The sequence below is a fragment of the Schistocerca nitens genome, chromosome 8 (genome assembly GCF_023898315.1).
Source record: "Schistocerca nitens isolate TAMUIC-IGC-003100 chromosome 8, iqSchNite1.1, whole genome shotgun sequence".
In the NCBI taxonomy this organism is placed as follows: Eukaryota; Metazoa; Arthropoda; class Insecta; order Orthoptera; family Acrididae; genus Schistocerca; species Schistocerca nitens.
The window spans coordinates 405,398,778-405,413,960 of NC_064621.1; the positions used below are offsets into that span (position 1 = coordinate 405,398,778).

At 43.3% G+C, this 15,183-nt stretch overlaps 1 protein-coding gene across 1 annotated transcript in view; it reads right to left on the bottom strand.

The window, feature by feature from the left end:
• LOC126199587 (uncharacterized) overlaps positions 1 to 14,428 on the bottom strand; it is a 69,349-nt gene extending 54,921 nt beyond the window's left edge. Inside the window, exon 1 of the mRNA XM_049936512.1 lies at positions 14,299 to 14,428. Coding sequence (XP_049792469.1) covers positions 14,299 to 14,329 — 31 coding nt within the window. The 5' untranslated portion in view covers positions 14,330 to 14,428. The remainder of the gene's footprint in view (positions 1 to 14,298) is intronic.
• Positions 14,429 to 15,183: the final 755 nt, after the last annotated feature.

Sequence of the window (15,183 nt, forward strand, 5' to 3'; positions counted from 1 at the left end):
GGCGGCGCCAAGGCCACCACTGCGGGCCGTGGTGTGGGGCCAGGTGGCGGATCGCATCTCTATGAGCGCCCGGTGTGGTAGGGGGGGGGGGGGCACGAGGGAGAGGAGAGGACTCCTTCCCTCTCCACGTCCCCCCACCCACAACCCGCCCACGCGACACTTCCTGTCTACCTGCGCGTGCGCCGAGTGCGTGCGCCTCACACAGACACAATCTCGTGGCACACGCTCACCGGGCCCCCTACAAAAACCTGTCCTGCGGAGTGATTGGGAGGTGGGGCGGGGGAGGGGAGGGGATGTTTCTTGAGGAGGAAACATCTGCCGCTGGCTGCGGCCGCGCCTGCCAGATGCTTCCTGCAAAGCAGAGCCTCCCCGCCTGCCGGCCTACCTCACCCAGATGGAGGCCCTGGCGGCAGCTGAAACGCGCTCCCGACAAAAACCAGTGTCAGGCACCATCTGCTCGCCTCCGTTCCACAAGGCGGAGTAGATCAGTTCATGTAGTGTTTCCTGGATGTTTTTTCATGGCTGTTCACTCTGAATTAGTTGCCAACCGTTTTCTTTCAACTATTTCCCTGCGTATCTTTCGCCTGTAGCTGTAACTTGTTCTGTCAACAAATAAGTAATGTAACACAAGCCGATCTCTATCGCTATGGTCTTCAAATCATACCGTGTGGTTCTCGTCTTATCTGTAATGATATGCCTGATTACAGCCATTCATTCTCGAATATTGTTTATATGATTATTCTTGAATAAAAGTAAAAAAAAAAAAAATGATTTGCTTCTTCAGTCTCTTTAAACAGCAATGGACGTTTCGGCAATATGCTGTCATCATCAGTTGCACAACTATTAATTATGCAGTTATGGTTTGTGTGTGTAACGTACAGGTATGACGTAGTTCGTAAAATAACAACCGGCTTCAGTTACAATCGTCATATTATTTCAATGCACGATTCATTTCGAGCCCTGAGGGCTCATTTTCATCTGCTTTGTCAGTCTAGCCGGCCGCGGTGGTCTTTATATGTATGCCAACTCAATACACCTTGTCGCTTCCACGAAAACACATCACTTAATAACTTACCGGATAACGGTTCAAACCGAGCGACTGGTACGGTCGCAGGTTCGAATCCTACCTCGGGCATGGATGTGTGTGATGTCCTTAGGTTAGTTAGGTTTAAGTAGTTCTAAGTTCTAGGGGACTGATGACCTCAGAAGTTAAGTCCCATAGTGCTTAGAGCCATTTTAACCATTGGTTCAAATCGTTCAAATGGCTCTGAGCACTATGGGATTTAACATCTGAGGTCATCAGTCCTCTAGAACTTATAACTACTTAAACGTAGCTAACCTAAGGACATCACACACATCCATGCCCACGGCAGGATTCGTACCTGCGACCGTACCAGTCGCTCGGTTTGAACCGTTATCCGGTAAGTTATTAAGTGATGTGTTTTCGTGGAAGCGAGAAGGTGTATTGAGTTGGCATACATATAAATCAAGCTGATTACGGGAAAAATAATTTGTAGAGTTTAATGTACCGTCGACATTGTTGTTCGAGTCGATGCGCGGACTTTCTTGAGTAGCTACAGGGCAGGAAATTTTCTGTAGCCTATTTCAACCAGTCGCCACTGCATTCGTTGGGTGTAACTTTAAAGAAAGGAAACACGTAGAATTTTTTTTTTTTTACGCATTTCACCTTATACAGTAGTACAGTAAAGAGCGGGCGGTGCGGCGCATAGTTCAGGACTGAACTACCGATGAAGATGGGTTTGAAATTTGTTTGAAATTGCCGAATCTACTCGCTGAAACTTCAAGCTGAATGAAAGTACAGTATGGATTGGATGCAATCCTAAAGAAATAATGTACGAAAAACATGGAACTGAGGTATAAGGAAAAAAAGGAAACGTAGACAGCAGTAATATCAAAGTTTAAAGTCCCATTGAAAAAAAGTTATTAAACAGTTAGGACTTGTACTTACGGGAATAGAAATCGGTGGTGTCTTCATCAAATAACCCCCACCACCACTTCAAGATCTCTGGAGAACAAGACAGCACAAAATCGCGATATGAACTAATTCCCTGGTGACTACGGTGAGTGAATTTGGACAGGGAACAGAAGAGGGTGTCGTTATGTCGATAGTACCGCAAGACACATTTTGTGGGAATTCGTAGTATTCTTAGTGAGTAATACAGGCCGTCCCAAGAGAAACGGTGAAGTGTGCAGGATGTGACAGGAATGATCATTCTAAGCAAAAAGTCTGGTAAGCTTGGGCTCTAAACCCATACTTTAAGAGCTATGAGCACTTTTTCATCTTTGCTACTGTGAAACACATCTCTTTTACTGAACAACTTCTCATAGCTCTTACGGTAAGTATTTTAGAGCCATTGTTTACCAGATTTTTTGGTTCGAATAATCGTTCTTGACATGTACCTGACCATTCCTGCAGAGACACTCTGTACAAGGAACGCTACCGAGGAGTGTTTAAATGTTTCACAGAGCCTTATTCTCAGACAACATTGTTACAACATAGCCACGGTCAGTTCTCTCGCATAGCTTTACCCAGCAGGTTTACTGCTTCCCCTCCAATGACTCAATGTCAGCGATACGCCAGATTGTAATATTTCTTCCTTCTCACTCATACTTACCGTCAATACGTATGACAGATTGGCGGCTCGACTGTATAACACGTCGTAACTGGATAAATGCTTCACCGAGGAAAATCAGAAAACTGATTGCACGAGGAAGTCTATCGGAGAGTTGTTTTTCTTTTATTATCTGCAGTGTTCTGCGTTTTGTATTCCCACCTCAATAGTCGTCGGGCAATACAGAGCAAAAGGACAGTTGTGACACGTCGGTACATAAATTTCATTGTATGGCAACTCATTACACAGGAGCACAAAACTGGAAGGTTGGTTGCACTCGTAAATTAGAACACACCTCTTTGCTTCTGTTCTGCCTCATTCTTTAGGACTAAAAGACCTTGTGTGACGAATACGCGGAGCAACTACAGGGAAACGCTTTGACAAGGAAATATACAAAAGGAGGAAGAAGAAAGCGGAGAGGAAGTAGGTACGCTAAATCCGCTTTGCGTTCCACGTTGCCCATTCAGGACTGTAGCTTCCTCACATTTCACGGGACCAATTTCACGCGAGATGTTTTATTTTCCTCTGGCTCGCGACCACCCTCTCCTGCAGGATGAAATATACAATACGGGCTTTTATAAGGCGCGCGGTAGCCACAAAACCGGACGCCTCTTCTTGCCGGCAGGATAATGGAGGTCGGCGACAGCTGCTGGGCCTTTCATTTCCTCTTCTTTGTGGCGCCGGCCGCCGCCGAGGTCAGCCAGATAAGATTGTCTACTGTCCGCTTGACGGCGCCGAGGTCAAAGTGCTGAGTCGCTTCCCTGGCCTTGGTTTTCCGTTCACTTTCCTCACAGCTTCAGGTACCGTTCTTCATACCTAACGCCCATTTCGAAAGAAAATAATTTACAGTTCCTTCAACGTGAACTAGCTATCTGTTTCTTTATTGACGACGCACTTCTACTGTGGATTAAATTGGCGGTTTATGCAAGTACTATACTCAATCAGTTACTTTTGAATTTGATTCGATTTATTGCGTCATTAACTAGTTTCTGAGCTACTTCGGACTCGAAAGGAGGTGTTACAGGAACGCCTGCCGGTGTAGCCGAGCGGTTCTAGGCGCTTCAGTCTGGAACCGTGCGACCGCTAGGGTCGAACGTTCGAATCCTGCCTCGGGCATGGATGTGTGTGATATCCTTAGGTTAGTTAGGTTTCAGTAGTTCTCAGTTCTAGGGGACTGATGACCTCAGATGTTAAGTCCCATAGTGCTCAGAGCCATTTGAACCATTTTTTTGTTACAGGAACAACACTGCAAATTGGATCCAGCGCACGTAGACGCTAGACTGGTGGTGATCGGATTGCCTCGTGACGTCCACGAAAGGTTTATTCCGATACAGTACATTTTGTCAGCGCTCTCTCTCTCTCTCTCTCGCACACACACAAACACACACGCAGAGAGAGAGAGAGAGACGGGGGGATATTTAGTACGTCTAAATATTGTGTGTGCCTCGTGTGTGTGTGTGTGTGTGTGTGTGTGTGTCAGCTGACAAAAAGCACTGTACCACAATAAGTCTGTCATGGACATCACGAGGCAATCCAAAAACCACCACCTTTGCACTTGGTCTAAGATACATGTTGTTCCTATGAAACCTCAACTCGAGTCTGCAATGTCACGTAAATTACTTAATGCTGGAGAAGTAAATCATATCACCCTCAAAATGCGACTCTTTGCATATTATACCTACGTAAATAGCCTGTGACTTATGACGGTATATTCTAGATCCACAAAGGCCAATATGGTTACCACTTAAGTGCTGCATTTATGATGTAAAATTCCAGAAAAATTTTACAACAGAATTTATATATCACGTAGTTCATTAACCTTTTGAACTGTTCACTTACTGCTGACGGTGTCAGTCTTTTGGTTTCAGACAGGTCTCCATCCTAGTCTTTCCGGGGCTAACCTCTTCATCTCTGTAGCACAACCACAAACTATATTCCCTTGAAGCTGCTTACAGCTGTCAAGCCTCGAAGACTCGTCCTTGCTCTACAGATTTTAACCCCCCCCCCCCAATTCCTTCCATCATCAAAATGACTATTCGTTGATGGTTCAGTACGTTTCCCATCAACCAGTCCCTTCTTTAAGTCTAGTTGTGGTAACATTTCTTTCCTACCCAATGCAATTCTGTATCTCCTCATTAGTTACGCGATCCACCCATCTAATTTTCAGCATTATTCTGTAACACCATATTTCAATAGCTTCTGTTCTCTTCATGACTGTACTATCGTCCATTTTCCCTTCCATTTAAGGCATTAACATATTTCTCTTTAATCAAAAACAGAAATAAACACTACTAATGTTCTAGAATATTATTTACTTTACTCCACGTACTGAACCGGCGTTCAGCTGTTTAGGCCATTTACTTTTTATCAGCAAAGACCCCGTTGTATTCCTTCTGTAACTCTGCCAACGCCAGTTATTTTTCTGCCCCAAAAGAGCTCATCTAATACTCATTTCCTAAATTCAGTTCCCTCTTAATCACTTGATTAATTCGACTACGATTCATTAACATTGTTTTACTTTTTAATGATCATCTCATAACATCTCTCGTTGGTATTTAAGGTAGCTTTCTTCTTTTACTGTTCTCTGTATTTCTGAAAATATCACATTGCATTGAGGTTAGAATTCCACCCGTAATCGTAGCAGTCCATCTGACCAGTGGGCTTCGCTTGTCCACGAGTTTGCGAACATTTACATTGAAGCATCAAGCTGTTGAATCAGATTTATGACTGGTAACTGATGTTCCTAAAGCCTTTCATTTGCACCAAGAGATTATATGAAAAATGTGAATTTCTAATACACTGTAAACTCTTCAAATATATGCAACAGTCTCCCGCACTTCTGTTGTATTAGCTAGACTGAGACACGAAGAATTACATTATCGTTAAACGCTTAAACAGGCAAATTCAGTGTCGGATGACGTCAGCAAACAAAGAAAGGAAAGCGCCGCAGTTAGTAGAAAATGGCTCAGTGTGATACATTCGTACGCAGATGTCATTTTCTGGACCAGAACATCGAGCGGCAATGTTTTTTTCACTGTGACCGCCGAAGGTCATCTTTCGCCCTGGGGCACAATGAAGCCTGCCGTGACGGTTCGTTTAGCAGGCCATGAAATTTGCTTACAGTGGCCAGTAATTAAACGCGCCCTGTGTCCCCGAACGCTACACACGTCATTCACACGGGAGCTGCCGGCAAATGTCACATTTTATGCAGAGATGAAACTGGATATTCTCTTTTGTCGAATCCACGTGCGGTTACCCGTGAAACTCCCCTACATTGGCAACACACACACACACACACACACACACACACTCACACTCACACACACTGAGAGAGGGAGAGAGGGGGGGGAGGAGAATTAGGGGAAGATGAGAGGAAGGGAGGAAGAACAGGTTTGGAAATAGCGACAATCTATCTTTTTCCGAAAGTTTGAACCACAAAAGGAAACTCATTCTACTCTGGAGCTCCTGCCGGATATTGTTACGACCGATTCTCCTCTAAAGGTATGAGTGTTTACATGGGCCATAAAACTTGCGGATTGACGACAATATATCTGACGATGTTGATGCAAGAAGAACAGCTGTGTTAAATATTGGAGTTTGTACTGGGCTGAATTCCTATTGGTGGTCGTGATATTCCTAATTCAGTAGTATATTCTATTCTTCTAGTCCGGCAACACTGTGGCTACACGGATTGCAGCTGCAAGAATTTTTATTTTATTTATTTCCCAGGTAAGGACATGGTACCTGTTGTTATATAGCACGTCGTAAATTTTGTGATTTTACATGTTATATCATGCAAATTCAGTTTTATTACTAGTGAAACTTCCTGGCAGATTAAAACTGTGTGCCGGGCTGAGACTCGAACTCAGTTGGTAGAGCACTTACCCGCAAAGACAATGGTCCCGAGTTCGAGTCTCGGCCCAGCACACAGCTTTAATCTGCCAGGAAGTTTCATATCAGCGCACACTCCGCTGCAGAATGAAAATCTCATTACTAGTATTTTTTCTCCTGAGAATTTTACAAAAGGATAAATTAAGAAAATACATATAAGAGTATAAATATATAGGCCTATATACAATTTTGTTTAAACTTGTTGCTAACTTCAATATTGATAATAAATAAGATACATAATAGGATGTGGATGTATTTTAAATTTAAATTAAAAGTGTGTTTAATGGAAGAAATAAGAGATGACAATTTGACTGAGATACGTTGTGACAGTTCCTTCTTTTATACCTTCATGTGTGTGGTTACATCTGTTATATATGTTGCCTTTTCTGTGGTAATAATTAATAATGTATTGAATCATCTACGTCTACATCTACAGGGATACTCTGAAAATCACACTTAAGTGATTGGCAAAGGGTTCATCGCACCACCTTCACAATAATTCTCTATTATTTCAATCTTGAACAACGCATGGAAGAAACGAACACCTATATCTTTCCGTAGGAGCTCTAATTTCACTTATTTTATTATGATGACCGTTTCTGCCTATGTAGGTCGTCGTCAACAAAATATTTTCGCATTCGTTGGAGAACGTTGTCGATTACATTTCTTGAGAAGATTCCGCCTCAAGGAAAAACGGCTTTCTTTTAGCGATGTCCACCCCAAAACCTGTATCATGTCAGTGACACTCTCACCCATATTTCAAGATAATACAAAACGTGTCGCTTTTCCTTGAACTTTCTCGATGTACTCCGTTAATAGTACCTGGTAAAGATCCCAGACTCAGCAGCAGTACTCCCAAAGAGGGCGGACAAGCATAGTGTAGGCACTAGTTACAATGTGTTTCCGTACTTAAGGTAATAATGGAGACTGGGAATTGATTTAATATGTCATAGTCAACTTCAGGTTAGAGGGCTCGATATAACTTCGAGCCAGTCACACCTGATGCAGCGAAAGAAGAAGAAATGTCACATCTTCAGAAGTGATGTTACATGCTATGAAATGTTATAACAGCCGACTAATATAGAGTTACACTTGGGGAGATTGATTCGATTTAATGGTGGAGAACCTTAGCTTACATTTTCTATGTTTGTATCTCTTCTTCACTTCCTCTGTGCGATGTACGTCAGTGGCTGCGTTTGTATCTGTGTTGCTCACTATATGCTGCTGATCTGTCAGATGTGGAGCCTGTCTTATTCTATATAGTGTATGGTCTCTCCTGTTTGTATGCCACATGTAGTGCTCGCGATACTTCGTCTGCGATGTTGTTTATAGAGTTCCAGGCGTCTTGTCGGCGCGTTAACTGCCCTATGTCCTGATTCCTTAAACCCGGTCTTATTTGTCCCAGGGTATCGCAGATGAGCGCTATGTGTTGTTCAGGTGTGCCATTCTCACTGTAGGCACAAGTGTGAGTCTGTTTTAGGCCATCTCTATAGATGCACAGGAAACGGGCGTGGCCCGCGAGAAAGTGCACCATGCCGCGTGTTGGGTGGATTTACCTCAAATTCATCCGCTCTCGGATAATGGGAAAGAAAGAGAGGACCCGTCCCTTATCAGTTGCGGTCAATTTTTTGTCTGCCCTGTATCAATTCTCCACTTGTTTAATTTCAATTTGTCGGTTATGTCTTGTCCAGTTATTTCTCTTATTTTGTCACGTCTTCCCCCCTTCAGCCAGAAGGCCGCTGCTTTGTTGCGAATTGTGATAACTATAGGGATAGCTCGTTGTACGACACACAGAGCATCAACACAAGTCGTGCAAAAAGCCTGTGAGGTTCTGAGTAGAACACTCCTCTGGCCGCGCCTCACAATGGTTTTATGCGAACCTAAGGATAATCGATGTGTCCAAGCACTAGCCGCAAAACAAGTTACTGACTAATATACTGCATGTACTGCAACATTTGCGGCCATTGTTGTCGGGCAATGTTTGCTGAAATATATTCCCTTGGCCAGACGATTGCAACACTCAGCTGGAATGGCTCAAGGAATTAATGAAAGTATTTTGCACACCAGAACAAAGAGAGATTTTATAACGTCAGGAAAGCGATACATCAGCGGCCAGGGTTATCTTGTATGAAAATTAATGTATTCAAACACCGATAACCGAAATTTCTGCCTGTGAAACATAAATGCTGAAGCTACTAAAAGTTTTAGACCTCTTAAGGACCAATGTAGAACAAAATTAGGGCTGTCAACTGCACATCTTCTACTAAAATGGAGGCAGCGAGAACCTCCTACAAATTTCGGTCTTTGAATGTATCATTTCGTGAGCTGCATAGCTCTGGCCGTAGATTTACGTATCACATTCATAGATACGTCTCGTTTGTCCACTTCTACATTTCTGTAGGCAACAATAAACGTACGCACTCCAACTTTCTGCAAACTGAAGCGAAATAATGTTTTACGCGACTTGTCACTGCAGCGCCATCTGCATGAGAAAGAGGAAACAAGGCTGAGAAAAGAGAGGGAAGCATTAAGGCACTAGCCGTCAACGGACCGTCACGTCGTGTCATGTCACGTCCCCATAACGTCAGCGTGTATTCACACTAGACGTCATGTCACGTCACATCAGTTCGCTTAGCTCATACCAACGGTGAAAGTGAGGCTATGAGAGGCTATACGTCATCCTAGAAGTCGGGCTATGATGTCGGAATTGAGGAACTAACAATGATAAAGTTTATAAATGGTCAAAACAACCTCATTTCATGTTCTTGATTAGTTTGTGTGGTAAATCGATAAGCTAAACAACATTTCGGAGTATCTGGATTTATTTGCTGTCGAAGTATGTAAGTGCAAACACATCAAAAAACAAAGGGAAAAATAGAGCCCGTTTATCTAAAACTTTAGGATTTTTTCCTGGTATGTTACTAATAATGTTATAAAAAAAAACTAAATTTTTCTCTTTCATTTGAGCTAACTTGAAGTTAAAAATGTCAGTTAAGGAAAAATGCGTCATCAACTTACGTTATTTTTATGCACAGTGTAGGCATCAGCTCTGTTTTGTTAATGTATAGCCTAAATCATTTTCGCTTTAAGATACCTGACGTTTACGGAAGAACAGTCGATAGAAAAAATAGCCAAACCGTTAGTTTCGTATTCCATGGATCATTTGCACGACAAATCGTAGTGATTGCAGCATTAACAATTTGCCATGAAAATAAATGTCTAACAAAATAAAGATTGAGAAGAAACAAAAGCATGAAACCCACTACTATGCCATGAGTGGTCGCGGCGAAAATACCGGGTGATCAAAAATTCAGTATAAATTTGAAAACTTAATAAACCACGGAATAATGTAGATAGAGAGGTAAAAATTGACACACATGCTTGGAATGACATGGGGTTTTATTAGAACAAAAAAAAACTATTGCTAGACGCGTGAAAGATCACTTGCGCGCGTCGTTTCGTGATGATCGTGTGCTCAGCCATCACTTCCGTCATGCTTGGCCTCCCAGGTCCCCAAACCTCAGTCCGTGCGATTACTGGCTTTGGGGTTACCTGAAGTTGGAAGTGTATCGTGATGGACCGGCATCTCTAGGGATGCTGAAAGACAACATCCGACGCCAATGCCTCACCGTAACTCCGGACATGCTTTACAGTGCTGTTCACAACATTATTCCTCGACTACAGCTATTGTTGAGGAATGATGGTGAACATATGGAGCATTTCCTGTAAAGAACATCATCTTTGCTTTGTCTTACTTTGTTATGCTAATTATTGCTATTCTGATCAGATGAAGCGCCATCTGTCGGACATTTTTTGAACGTTTGTATTTTTTTGGTTCTAATAAAACGCCATGTCATTCCAAGCACGTGTGTCAATTTGTACCTCTGTATCTACATTATTCCGTGATTTATTCAGTTTTCAAATTTATACTGACTTTTTGATCACCCGGTACTTCCGACGGTGGCAAACGATGATACCATCAAAACTTTCCTACGGAGAAACCATGATGGTGACATGATGTACGTCACTCTCCACTAACAGCCTGAATGAAATACACGGCCTTTTGAGAAGCACTGTGGAAAGTTTCGACGTGAAATATTGGTAAGTGTAATTTGGCCTTCATACACACAAGGACAGAGGCAGATACCGCTCAGACAAACCAAATAGTCTCTACTCTTGGTGGAAAATACCGGCAACATCTTTGCAATACACCAGCAACAGGTAATAAATGACTGCAATACTGATGGCATAACAAACCTTTAATTTTTTGTACTCATTAGATTGTAGTAAATCCGTATCTCTTGGTGCTGACATCCTCCAAAACATTAGACAACATTTATTTCCTTCAATAACACAAGAGAACACAGAATGTATACAGAATTTAGCATAAAGGCCTTTGTAAGTAACCTAAGTATCCTGAGATGTAGCAATCTAGATACACTAGAGACCTCTCAGTAAATTATAAGATATTTTATGGCCTGAGAATCACTTGACTGATAATGATATCAAGGAAAGGAAAACGGCTTCACTCACGTGAAACAAAATAAAAGTAATATTTTTAACAAACGTCGGTATAACATACACCACTTTTATCACTGGATACATGTGTAACCAGTTCTTCATATCCTTAAAGTAGCAGTTTGCCTGTCGTACTCATTTTTATCATAGGGAAGATGCTACTTGAAGGATATGAATAACTGGATACATTTATTTCACAGCTAAAGACGGTGGACTCACACTACTGAAATGATCTGCTGCAATTTCTACATAAAAAAAAGAATAAACTCTATTTTAACGGGCAGTTTCCTCTGTAGTCATCAGGAACAACAGCCAATGCGGAAACACAGAAAGATATCAAAAACCAAAAGAATAAACAGCTCGTTGGTTTATTAGCAACAACAACTCTCATTTGCTTCATTTCCCGTAAAGCAACCGAGGGCCGTCTCGTCTTGAAAGTTTCAGAAATCGAAACAGCAGATTCTAGAGTCTGCGGCCACGAGAGAGCAACTCCGTATTCATATTACCAAGTTCCAAGAAACTTCGCGCACGGTTCCGCAAGACGAGGGCTGCGGAAATGTTTCCGGCAATGTAATGTCTTTCCGTTGGACTGCCACGTAATTCATTTCAGCTGCTGCGCTGGACTCTTTTTAAACTGAATAGAAACTTGGGTCTCACGGTACACACTGTCGTGCTGTTCTTTAAGATGCTATCCATTACTTTCTTAAAAAATTATTGTTTACTTTTCTTTTCTATTTGGTTAGCTGATTATAGAGACTGCCACACCCATCTTTTTCAGTATATTACCAAAACCTTCCGATACTGAGTCTGCACGAGTATATTTCAATATTAGCGCTATTGGGAGCCATCACCGTGCATGCATATCAGCTGCCCGTTATTTACACGAATTACATGACCTGTGCGTGGACATGTAATCCCACATACCTCCAAAACCTACCAACAATCTGTCGGTTCCCTGATGCGCAGAATCATTGATGTGTTCATTCTAAAGACGGACAAACAAGCTATTAAGCATGCGGTCACTGTGTTTTCGCTCATTAGTGTACACTGTGTTTATACGGTGCATTAGTTTTTCATTGCGATACTTTGTGCAATAAGGATGGCTGTATGATGTAAAAATACAAATTAAAAATGTGTCTAAGCTACGAGAAAAGAGATATATCACCGGCTTCAGAATTTGATGAGTCCACGACTTCACACGCTCACAGCTACAATACATTAACATGTATGGAGCACGAGATGTGCTTTTGAGTTGGGAATTGGATGATACAGTATAGCGTCGATTATCCGAACGTAGGTCAACCGAACGACTGCTTAACCGAACTGTGTACTCGCTCCCACCGTACCGTCCATCATCCCCCTCACTCCCAAACCAAGTTTCCCACAGTAGTCGTCGCTCTGAGCCACCGCTGGCGGAACATTGCTTCTAATGGGGCCTTGACAAGGCGCTGCTGACCGGCCAAGCCGCCAGTCGCTGTGTTTCAACAATCACCACACTTTGTCTGCTTGGCACTGGCAGTAGAAGTAGCGGCGATGTCAAAGCTGTTCACAGCAACAGCTGCGGCAGGTTAGAGTTGAGGCGTGCCGCTCCTCGCAGTTTGAAGGATTGCGCGCCCCCAAGAAGAGCTTCTCACGGTGCAAACAGTCACCTTCTGTTCTCTGTTACGACCACCTGTGTACAGCTGCGTGAAGAAGTGAACTTGACGATACAAAATGCTTAAACGTAAACGTGTTGTCCTTTCTATGAGGGACAAGTACGAGATTATTAAACTATATATTCCTACTGAAGATGCCTTTGTGTGTTACTTTGTAATACTAAAAGAGATGCCTGTTTTTATGAATAAATTTACTGTACAGTACTTCTTTTTGGCAAATAAACATGTACAGTTCGATTATCCGAACAAACCAGTTTTTCGATCACCAATGTCCCCCAATTACTTCGGATAATCGACGCTCTACTGTATTTCTCGTTACCAACAGTTTGGTGTAGCATCAAATAAAGGTGGAAATTACCAAAAAGTTTCAACTTGCAACTAAAATTTTCTGACAGCTTTAAGATGTGTGAATGTAGGTTCTCCCGGGGTGTTTTAAGTTTATGTAAGGCTCTCGGGTTTCCATCGGGGTGACAGTTTGTAAATACCGCAACGTTTGGAATATCGACTCATTTACTTTGCCAGACACTGTTCTAAACGTCGCGGTATTTTAACAATGCCTCCCGTCTATAAACCCGAGAGTTTCTCACTAGTATTAAGCTGTAATTACTACGTTGACCACTCCTTAGTTGCCGACGCTGAAGTCAAGAGTTCGAATTCCTAAATAAAATAAAATAAAATAATCAGATAAAATAATCAATCTTGATCTCAAAAGGATGTTTTATTTGTGGTGACCATTTTTAACCTCAAGAGACAATATTGAGACCATACGGAATCACCATCGGTGACACGTGTAGACACTGAGCGGCGCTGTAATCTATGCCAGACGTCAACAGCTGACGACAGTGCCAATCGGCATACACTGCAGCGCCGCTCAGCGTCGAAGCGGCTCGCTAATGTTGATTCCTTACAGTCTGAAGACGGTATTTTAAGTCATAAACCAGTCACCATACATAACACATTTCTTTTCCGATCAAGACTGATTATTTACTATAATTAGATTTAGGTCGCCGAGTTCCCACATATGTTTCCAAATATTATTGTCCTATAACTACGCCACAATTGTCTCGAGCGGTCAAATGGTTCAAATGGCTCTGAGCACTATGGGACTCAACTGCTGTGGTCATAAGTCCCCTAGAACTTAGAACTACTTAAACCTAACTAACCTAAGGACAGCACACAACACCCAGCCATCACGAGGCAGAGAAAATCCCTGACCCCGCCGGGAATCGAACCCGGGAACCCGGGCGTGGGAAGCGACTGGTGCGGTCAGTATTCACACACACACAGACACAATAAGCAGTGTAGCTGACACGCAGATCGAATAAGGTGCATATAGCTTACATTCCACCCGTTAATCGATAGCAGTTTACCGTACGTGGAGAAAGAGAGGCACGCTCGTCAAGTGACAACTGTTTGCTAGGCCCGCTTGCTCACTACGACAAGACACTCGGCAGAATGTGGGAGTGCAATAACAGAAGTTCGCAGAACAGAAACAGAAACGCGCGAAGGAGATTGCGAAAGTGTCTGCCCGCTGCCTGTACGCCCGAGGGGCGCGAACAGAGTGCCGCAGGCGACGGATCATAACTCAGACGGCTACTTACGTGCTAGCCGGCGACCTCGCTCCGGCGCCATGAATATTGCATCCACCGCTGCAGCGCAATTCCCGCACAACTGCACAACCAACTACCACACGAGACCAGCAGAGGGAGAGACGGTCGGGTCTCGACTGGTTGCACACACGCGGGGTGTCTGCGACCATATGCCGCGCCGCCCGATCCCCAGCCCCGAGTCCTCCCGCTCCCCCCTCCCAGCCACACACACATACACACACACACAATATGACGTAGACACACAATTCCACGGTACAGACACCGGTGCTTCCTCTTACCATTCAGTGTACCTGCGAAGCCCCTCCGCTGCCCCCACCACAACCGGCTCGCAGCCTGCATCCTGCTGCTGGAAGCCTGCTGGTCCTCCTCACCTGCCGGCGCACCTGGCGTGCCCATCCAGCCAGAAGGTCATCGGGGACACGTGCCCCACTCGGGAGAAAAACCTCTGGCTGCACGCCCGCTATTATAACCGCCCAGTCTCGTGGGCGCTCTACAAGCACAGAATCTGCCTCGCCTTCCAGAATCAGGGCTACCACTACTGCGCAGGCAGCTGCGTGTTACACATCGGAGATTATCCGTACCAACATTATCCGACATTATGAATTTCCTCGAAGGTAAAAAAACTTTCTAAAGCCAAAATCTCATAAATATTCCATCAGTTACAAACAAGCAGTTTCGACAGACTCTATAGAGAAAATGAAGCACTTAATTATATAAAGGTTTGTCATAAATAAAACGCTTAAAATCACAAAACATACTGTGCACTTGACCTTGTCCATGTATTTAGCTCTCAACAAATGACTGTTACGCCATACAAAACACACTACAGACTCAATTTCACAGTAGCACATCTGATTACGTTAGCTGGTGTTGTTC